Here is a 10,409-nt window from a genome sequence, read left to right on the forward strand (position 1 = left end):
AAAATAAAATTTTAATTTTTTAAATATAAAGAAATATAAAAATAAAATAAAAATCTATCATTCTTTAAAATTTTTTCTCCTATAACACTTAAATAGTTTTAGCCAATCATAACAAAGAAAAATCATTTTAATAAATTGAAAAGTTAAAAATTTCACATGTTAACTTAATAAAATTTAAATATTTTCTAAAAATCAAATAAACTAGTATAGACATCTTAAATACATCTATCTAAAGAAATGTCGAGAGATATCAATTTTAGAGCTATTTTATTTACCTAAATGTTAGTTAACATTTTGCTTTTTAAATAATATTTATTACAAATAGAAACAAATTTTATTTTATCTAAATTTTTTTATTTTTTCATAATACATTTTTTTTTCTAATTTTAAATTAATTCAAATTTAATTTTTTGTATTAACATTTTAAAATTTTATTTTTATTAAAAATTTATTAAAAATATAATCTATAAAAATATATTTATTTTAATATATAATTTTTCGATCCTTTTACTCAATTTTACTAATAATTTTATTTTAAATATTGGTAGATTAATTTAAAAAATAAAATATGTTTATGTTTATTTTATATTTATACATCTATCTATGCCTTTTCTATTTGGTATCTATTTTGAAAATATTATGTATATAATTAAATATTGGTATTTGATATGTAAATAGTTGTCAAATTTAAGCTAAAATATTGTCATTGTAAAGACTCATTGACACTAATAACATCTTATATAATGGATGGAAAGTCAATTTATTAATAAAAAAATTGTTTAAAATCCCAAATGTCTTTAAACTTTTGTTGACTTGACCAAATAATAAAAAAAAAAATTGTTGACTTGGTCAATAAAATATGTGTTATTCTTTCCTATGTTTATTTTAATGGTTACATGACAACGAAGGAAGAAAATTTTGCAAATTATTATGCCATACTTTGTTTCTTTTCGCTCAATTAAAAAGTCAATTTGGAACAACAATGATTGAATATAGAAAAAAAATTATATTAATTAAAATCTATATTCATTAGAAATGTCCCCTTTTTTTCAAAAGACCACATGATACCTTTATGAAAAAATCTAACTAGAGACAACCTTAAAGCATGACAACAAATAAAACAGAAAACAAATATTGAAATATTTTTTTTTCGAATATTTTAAAAATAAGTAGAATCATATATGTTTTACAAATGAAAAAGAAAAAAAATAATTATTTAATTAATGATTAATATTGGAAAATTAAAAGTAAAATATTTATTTTTCAATTTTTAAAAAATCATTTTCTATATATATTTATAGTTATGATTTTAAGTTTATAATGAGAAATTTAAACTTAGAGCTTAAATTTTAAATTAATTAAACTTTTAATTGATTTTTATTATTCAAATTAAATTCATGTAATATTATATATTATTAAGTAGAATATGTTAGAAGTTGATTTTAAAATAATCACATAATTTTAATTTATATAGTTGTGAGGGAAATTAAAATTTAATCATGTGTAACCTAATATATTAGGAGTACTATAAAATTTAACTTATGGATGATGTTTGTATTGCTTTGTCCTTCCTTGAGCTAAACATTAGAGATTTAAGAAATAGAATTTTCTTTATAATATTTAATAATAAATTATCATTCAATATCTATTAGTATAAAAAATAACGATTAAAATATTAATTTAAATTTAATTTTCTTAAATAACAAAAATAATTCAATTTAGTCTAAAGTTTAAAACTATTTTAAAATAAAAATAAAATAAAACAATAATCTAAATTTGCAAGAAATTAAAATCTTTAAAAAAAAAAAATTTAAGACTTATAAGAAAACTTTTAAAATATTAAATTTTAAATTGTAAGATAAACAATTCTATTTTATGAAAATGTAATTGTTTAGAAACCAAAATTCATAAAAATAAAATTTACTATATATAAATTAATATTTTATTTTTCTTTGTTTAAATCAATTGTTTTGCATTGAGTTTTTGTTCCTTTAAATTGTTGGTTTTTTGCTCCTTAGAATAGGAATTAAGGAATACAAATATATGGAATAATTTTGTCCACATTCAAAGCTTTGATAACACTATTTTTTCCATAGGTAATCACTTCAAAGAGTTTAAGAGGTATATTCATAATATTTCTGTTTATGATAATTTGCTTGTCGATATGTATTTAGTGTGTATTGTTTGGGGAATTAGAGAAATAACTATATTTATTCATGTTCTTGAAGAATTTCACTTTTGTAATCCAAGTAAAAAAACACAATTTTGTTCCTATAACATAGGCTTATCAATAGAATAATATATTATGCATGTCTATCAATTCAGTATTATGAAAAAAAATTATTTAAATGTTGTAAAGGATTTTTCTTTTGGTATTTATTAGCTTCGAAGTCTGATACTTTTTGGTTGGATGAATCAAAATCATTTTGTGTTTGAAATAAATTCAAAAGGTTGCATTTCATAGAATTATCTAAGCGTTTCAGGCATAGGTTGAGACTAAATGTTTTCAAGAATAAATACTTTGTCATCCATAATATGTACAACACAAAGCAACAAATCCTTAACATTACTACCTGAATATGTTATTTAGTATATCTTCTATAGTGTTCAAAAGTGTTTATTCTATCATATTCTTAGGTAGTTGTAAAAAGCAATGATCCTTGTTCCTTGGCTACCAAGTTTGAAGTTTTGATTCACAAGAAATATAAACCAACTTTATGGAAAGACTTTAATAATTGTTGTTGTGTTTCTGGATCATTGCATCAATGAAATTGAAAGAAAAAAGATTTTGCATCATATGTTTAAACATCCTTGATTAGAAATCAATGGCCAATTGGGATACGTAAGTATCGTGATGCGTGAATTCGAAAGAAATTATACCATCTAAGAAACTAAACATCGAGATAGGTATCATTAATCTACATCTAGTAACTAGATATAACCATCTTAGTCCATGTTAAATATAATTAGTAATATAGCACATTAATATATAATATTTCAGTATTGTATGCTTCTACCTAAGCTCTACTTTTACAACATAAAATCCTACAATAGGAGATATGAAACTTGAGGAGATCCTCATAATTATTTGAAACTAGGTTGAACAACATTACAAAAATTGGTAAAGATATATTGTAATAGCACCTTTGTTAATATTTAACCATCTAAGACATGTAAAAGAACTAAATTTCTTATAACCTGTGATCAAGATTATTGCAATTTCAAGAGTTCAAGAAGGTAGTTATTTCTAAAATTATTTTTAATTGAAGACGATATAAATATATCAGTTACATAATATTTATTTTCTCAACTATTTCATAGTTATAAATATCCAAAATTATAGCTTGTGAATCCCCAAACCTCTGCTCCCCTCTATTCCCCATTAATTTCTATGACTCAAACAATGACATTAAGAATGAAAGCCATGTATAATACATTAGCAAGGGTAAGAAAGGAGAGAAAGATTTTTAAAAGATTATAGTGTGGGGAAACATCTATTAGGGATGCATATTATAATACAACACACGATGACTTAGACAAGCTACATCATTAGTATTGTCAAAAAATCTAGGAAAGCACAAACTTTCCCTATAAACCTTTACCAAAGATGACATCAATATTTTTCTGCCCATGTATATTGCTATTTAAGTGATTTGAAATTTGGTTTTCTTATGAAATAAAGTGATTCTTTGTACTATACATAAATTGCATTTCAAAAGTGCCAAAGTTTCTATTCAAAGTATTTAGGGAGTTACTCTAAGAATTGGCTATAACAAATTGAAACAAAACGAAAAATGCAATACATGATGTAAGGCGAAATCTTGTTCCAAGAAAAAATAGATATGGTTTATTAGTCAGGTTTCTCTTAAGAGAAATGCTAAAGGAAGATATAAGTTTATGTTTTGTTTTGAGATCTTGGCTAGGTTTATAAAGTTAGTTTCATAATTGCGATTTTTCATTTTTGAAGTTTTCTTGTCTTCGTCATCTATTTGTTTAGAATTTCTTTTTCTTTAATAAAATTATAAATTATTGAAATGCATGACCATTGATTTATGGATTTGTTCATCTTATGTGCATTACATTTTTGAAATTTTCTTGAAGCAGTGTGAAGGATCTATTGAACCAATTAACTTCAAACTTGTTACAATCAAACTCTTTATTATTATTTATAAATATTAGATATTTTCCAATTTGATATCTCTCAACATATTTATATTTTTGTAAAATATTGATATGCTAGTCAACAAATAGCATTAAACACTTTTGTCTATGAAGTACACAAGAGACACCTTTGACTGTGATTAATAATTAATAAAAGATTAGAATAATGAATTTTCAATTTTCAATTAATTAATAATCATGGTCAAAGGTACATCCTTATCCTGCATAGACATTTTGTCCATTTTGACGACTAAATAGACATTGACAACACTCCATACATTGATTACTTAAATTTTAAAATACAACAATTTTTTAATATTTGATTAACTGATAAGCATAATCGAAGATACATCCTATATGCTATATAGACATTTCAATACAAAACTTTTTTTTTTTATATTGAAACAATGCAATTGCAAAATGAAGTTATCAGCAAGTAGTTAAATAAATAAAATAAGAAAATACAATGAACAATACAGTCAAAGAATGCACAAAAGACACAGAACTATTTAATTGAGCCCATTCTATCTAGCCTGTCCATTTTATCGGTTGCAAACACTGACGTATTTCACGATTTTGACAAAACTCAATAATGATCAGAACCGAACGACGTGTAGTAATCAGAACCAAGCAACTTCGGAGTAGGTCGGTGGCAAAGTCGTTTACCAGGAAAATTATTTTCCCACCGTCTATCTCTTCATTTTTCTCTCCACGTTCTTTGAACCTTGACTGGTAAACGTGGGTGTACTCGACTCACCAAGAACCCAACAAAAGGGGTGTACTTTTGCATCCCTATATAAAGAGCATACACCGCAGAACAAAAGACGCAGCAACTGAAATCCTAACTGAACAAAAGAGCCCAAAGCAATGGATCATTTCTCAAGTTTATTGAGCAGCACCCTGGTTTTTTATTCTGTAGTATCCATTACTGTTATATACATGCTCACCAAGCTCAGAAGCAAGCCATCTGGGAGGCTGCCACCAGGACCACGTCCCTGGCCTTTGGTTGGGAACATCCTCCAGGTGGGCAAGAATGCGAACGAATCCTTCTTCGAGCTTGCGAAGATCCATGGCCCCCTCATGACCCTCCACCTAGGATGGCGGACAACTGTAGTAGCCTCATCGCCCGCCATGGCCAGAGAGGTTCTCAAAACGCAGGACCCATCCCTGTCAGCACGTACAATGATTGAGGCCGCCAAGTGTCTCGAGTATGGCGAAAACTCGCTGGTGTGGAGGGACTGCGTGCCACGCTGGCGCACTCTCCGCCGCATCTGCACCACCCAGCTCTTCACTGTCAAGCGTCTGGAGGCACTCCACCACCTGCGGCGGGAGCAAATGAGAAGCATGATGAGGGCTATTTATAAGTCCACGTCAGCTCCTGTGGATATCGGCCATGCTGCCTTCCTTACCAGCTTCAATTTGGTGGGCAACATGATATTTTCCAAGGACATGTTCGACTGGGATGAGTCGGAAAAGTCGAAAGAGTTTAAGAAAGCGCTCGCTGACATGCTCTTTGTTGGTGGCAAGGCTAATTGGGCTGATTATTTTCCCTTCCTCAGGCCTTTCGACCCGCAGGGCATAAGGAAGGAGATGACTAGGATTTTTAGGATTATATTTCCAGTCTTCGATCAATATATCGACGAGCGCCTGCAGAGCGGGACAAGAAGCGAGGAGGAAGACAAGGATTTTCTCGATATTTTGCTCGAGAGTAAGACCGAGACTGGGGAGAAGCTCACAAAGTTTGAGATCACTCGCTTCTTCTATGTAAGTATATCTATCCTACAAACAAAGTATGAGATCGCTAGCTGTCCATCTTATATCTAGTTTTAGTTTTAGTTTTGAGAGAGTTTCTTAACAAGATGATTTTGATGTTTGTTATGTTTATAGGACTTGTTCACAGCAGGGAGTGAAACTTCTAGTCACACAATTGAATGGGCCATGTCAGAAATCATACGAAATCCAATGGTAATGGAAAAAGCGAGGGACGAATTGGACAAGGTAGTGGGGAAAGAAAGAAGAGTAGAAGAAAGTGATATTGACAACCTCCCTTATCTTCATGCAGTTGTTAAAGAAACCTTTCGTCTACACCCTGTTGCTCCCCTTCTGATCCACCATAGAGCCCTTGACTCTTGTGAAATTGAGGGGTATGTTATACCTAAGGATGCCCAAGTGTTTGTGAATGTTTGGGCGATTGGAAGGGACCCTAATGTATGGCCAGAACCAGATAGGTTCTTTCCAGAGAGGTTTGTAGACTCAGATGTGGAATACAAAGGGCAAAATTTTGACTTGCTTCCATTTGGATCAGGGAGGAGAATATGCCCAGGGCTCCCTTTGGCTCATAAAATAGTTCATGTAATAGTGGCTACTCTCCTTCAATGTTTTGATTGGCAGCTTCCCAATGGACAGAATCCAGAAAAGTTAGATATGAGCGCAAAGATTGGAATCAATTTAACAAAGGTACAACATCTGGTTGCAATTCCCACACCTCGCTTACCACAACATATTTATAACTGATTGCTACTATGATAAGGGAAAAATGTTCTTTCTAATTAGTCACTCTTGTGTTATGCTTGGAAGTAGTACTTCCTTTAAGTAAATTAAAAGGCTTAATATCTAAATGGATCATTCATGAACTATATTGAACTATATTGTATTGAACATTCTTCTCAAAGGTTGTTCTTTTGATAGAAGAAATGGAGGACCTATTACATTCCTATGGAAGAAGAGGAAAATAGAGTATCCATTGTCATTACTATGTATGAATGATATGCAGCTATTTATGAATGTATGGATGGATGGAATGCAATATATACAAATGAGATGGAATGATGATCCATGGTGCTTTATTTTTCATCATTGAGCTTTAAAATGTTGTAAGAAAATACAAGCAACTTGACATAAAGATTCAAGATGACCAGAGTATTTCTTACAAGGATTTTGATATAGCAAGTTAATACAAGCAACTTGATATAATGGATCAAGTTGACCAGAGTATTGCTTGCAGAACAGACAAGGATTATCTCTGTTCATGCATGACTTGGATCGTCCTCCTTGATCTTAGGTTGATCATATCTTGAGACAAGTGCATACCATACTAAGAGATAAAAATCTTTATCCAGTTTGGATGAGGTAGGAAGAACCAAAGGAAGAGCATTGTACCTGCAAACAAACAGTATATACATAAAGAATAAAGAATAAGGATTCTTGGTAATGGTGCATGCCCATATGGTCGAGGTATACGCTGTAGTCAGCAAGCCGTAATGATCTATGATTGCATTTGGCATAAGATCATGTAGGTTGGTGAACTTCCCACGTAGACACCATTAGTACATGCCCTAGAACTTCATCAGAAATAATGCGCAAACGATACAAAACAATGCTGCAAGATCCTGATACAGATAAACGAACGATTGTACTCACAAATCAACCAAGTATTTGATAGCTTAACATAATTTTCTTGTCAAAGAAAACGTCACTTTTGTCTTTGTTTTGGTAAGGAAGGATGCATCCTTGTTGAAGACAGTTTGATTGTTGATGTTGATTGTGTGGTTGATTGGTAAATGGTCATTGTGTGAGTAGTTTGTCAATGTTTATTTTGGTATCTGCATGGATGGGTATGTACAAGGTGTTGCCATGTTTTTGTGTGATTTTTCAATGGTTTTGTCGATGTTTTTGGATTTTGAATTGTTTTGAATGTTTTTGGTATTTTTGCGAGATATTTTTGAATGTTTTTGGATTTTTGATGATTGTTTGAATGAAGAACTTAATGAATCACAAGACAATGTAGAATCCACTTCCATCAATAGGTTAAGGGCATTGCCCCCAGTTTTTAGTCATGACTATAAAAAAGCGAGATGCAGGATGCATGGAGTACTATCATAATTGCAGATGAATAACAAGCCATGTTTTTTGGATGGATGGATGTATGTATGAAGTAGATGTGATCGCAACAAGTCTGAAAGACAATGGAGCCATAGCCTTTACGAGTGGCGCCTGTTTGCCAGGTTTTCACCACCGTACTTACCCAAGGTGCCACCGGAGTGGTTGTTCACCGTTTGGATGCATGATTTTTCTTTACTTTTTTTGAATGTTTTTGTATTTTCTTCAGGACATTTTTCTGAATGTTTTTGGTATTTTTTGGTATGCAAGGGAGCTTGATGCTCTATACAGCTTAGGTATAAAACCGTTTGAGGTGCATGCTGTTAATTGGATCTGCGAGCGGTTCTCCTTCTGATGTAGCCAACTGATATGCCCTGGACCCGAACACAGCAGTGACAACATATGGGCCCAGCTAGTTTGATTCAAAGTTGCCCTGATGTTCTCTGTTTGGTTGGTTGCGAGGATTCTCTCGTAGAACAAGATCACCTACCTCAAATGTACGAGGTCTAACTCGGTGATTGTAGCTTCTGCTCATGCGCTGCTGATAGGCTTTGAGATGGTTGTATGCAGCTTGTCGCTTCTCATCAAGTAACTCTAAGTCCTAAAGACGTGAGACTCTGTAAGCTTCATCATCTATCAGATTATGCAAGGAAACCCGTAATGATGGTATCTCAACCTCAATAGGTAAGATAGCTTCTGCACCATAGACCAATGAATAAGGAGTTGCACCTGTAGGGGTTCGAATGCTAGTTCGATATGCCCATAGTGCCGGATTTAGTTGAACATGCCAGTCATGGCCGACATCATTGACTGTCTTCTTTAGGATCCTCAATATGTTTTTATTGGATGCTTCGGCCTGACCATTGCCTTGTGGGTAATAGGGAGTGGAAAACCGGTGTTGGATATGAAATTTCTCACAAAGTTCGCGGACATCCTGATTTTTGAAAGGAAGACCGTTATCTGTGATGATGGACATGGGTACACCATACCGGTAGAGGATGTAGTTGAGGATGAATGAGGCGATCTGCTTGCCGGTGACTTGGGTAAGTGGAACAACTTCGATCCACTTTGTGAAATATTCGGTGGCGGTAATAATGAATTTGTGGCCATTGGATGAAGATGGATGAATCTTACCCATAAGGTCAAGGCCCCATTGATAGAAAGGCCATGGTGTTGTGATTGGTTGCAGTTCCTGGGCTAATGCATGTATCAGGTCTCCATGAACTTGACATTTCTTGCATTTTCTGACAAAGTAGTAGGAATCCTTTTCCATAGATGGCCAATAATATCTAGCTCGCATGAGTTTCTTGGCTAGTGACGGACCACTTGAATGAGTCCCGCAAATTCCTTCATGTACCTCTTCCAAAGCCTTTGTTATCTCATCTTGTTCCAGACATCGAAGGAGAGTACCATCAAGACCGCGTCGGTATAGGGTTTCGGCAATAATGGTATATTGAGCAGTTTGGCGAATGAAGGTTTTACGTTGGTTATTTGATTGGTTGGGAGGAAGGGTGTGATCGCGGAGATAGGTGTAGAACTCACCGTACCATGGGGATTCAGAACTGACAAGGTGACATATCATCTCGGATTCAGTGGTATCATAAGCGGGGATCCAAAGCTGTTCTACCAAGAACTCGTAGCGTGTTGAATTCTGTGGAAGATCTAGTAGAGATGTGATGGTAGCCATGGCGTCAGCAACTCGATTCTGATCTCTTGGTATCTGCTCAAAAGTGATAGTAGTAAATGATGTCTTTAGAGTGTCCACCATTTGCTTATATGGCATGAGTTTATCATCTTTGGTCTGATATTCATTTGTTGCTTGTCGAATGACTAGTTGGGAATCGCCATATACTTGCAGTTCTTGTAATTTCCATTGGATGGCTAACCTGAGTCCTGTGATCAAGGCCTCATACTCGGCTATATTGTTTGTGCATGGAAATGTGAGCCTGTAAGACTTCGGGATGCTATCACCTTGAGGTGTGATAAACATAATGCCTGCCCCCGAGCCGTGCCTAGTGTATGAACCATCAAAATATAGTTTCCATGGTTGTGCTGCTGTGATCATGAATATCTCCTCATCTGGAAAATTGGAAATAAGAGGATGATCGACGGTGAGTGGTGCATCAGCCAACTGATCTGCAATAACCTGACCTTTGATAGCTTTATGGTCTACATACTCAATGTCAAATTCACTTAGAATCATCACCCATTTGGCCAAGCGGCCTGTCAATGCTGCTTTGTTAAGTAAATACTTGAGTGGATCAATCTTTGCAATGAGTTGTACCTTGTGTGTTAACAGATAGTGCCTCAGTTTAGTGGCTGCTAAGATTACTGCTAGGCAAGCTCACTCAATAGGGGTGTAATTGAGT

General features: G+C 33.2%; 1 protein-coding gene across 1 annotated transcript; it reads left to right on the plus strand.

The window, feature by feature from the left end:
* The first annotated feature begins 5,000 nt into the window (after window positions 1-5,000).
* LOC131858029 ((S)-N-methylcoclaurine 3'-hydroxylase isozyme 1-like) lies at window positions 5,001-6,797 on the plus strand. Its single transcript, XM_059210884.1, has 2 exons — window positions 5,001-5,925; window positions 6,049-6,797. Exons 1-2 carry the CDS (start codon window positions 5,029-5,031, stop codon window positions 6,673-6,675), a joined length of 1,524 nt encoding a protein of 507 aa, XP_059066867.1. The 5' UTR covers window positions 5,001-5,028; the 3' UTR covers window positions 6,676-6,797.
* Window positions 6,798-10,409: the final 3,612 nt, after the last annotated feature.

Source organism: Cryptomeria japonica, chromosome 9, assembly GCF_030272615.1.
Source record: "Cryptomeria japonica chromosome 9, Sugi_1.0, whole genome shotgun sequence".
Lineage (NCBI taxonomy): Eukaryota > Viridiplantae > Streptophyta > Pinopsida > Cupressales > Cupressaceae > Cryptomeria > Cryptomeria japonica.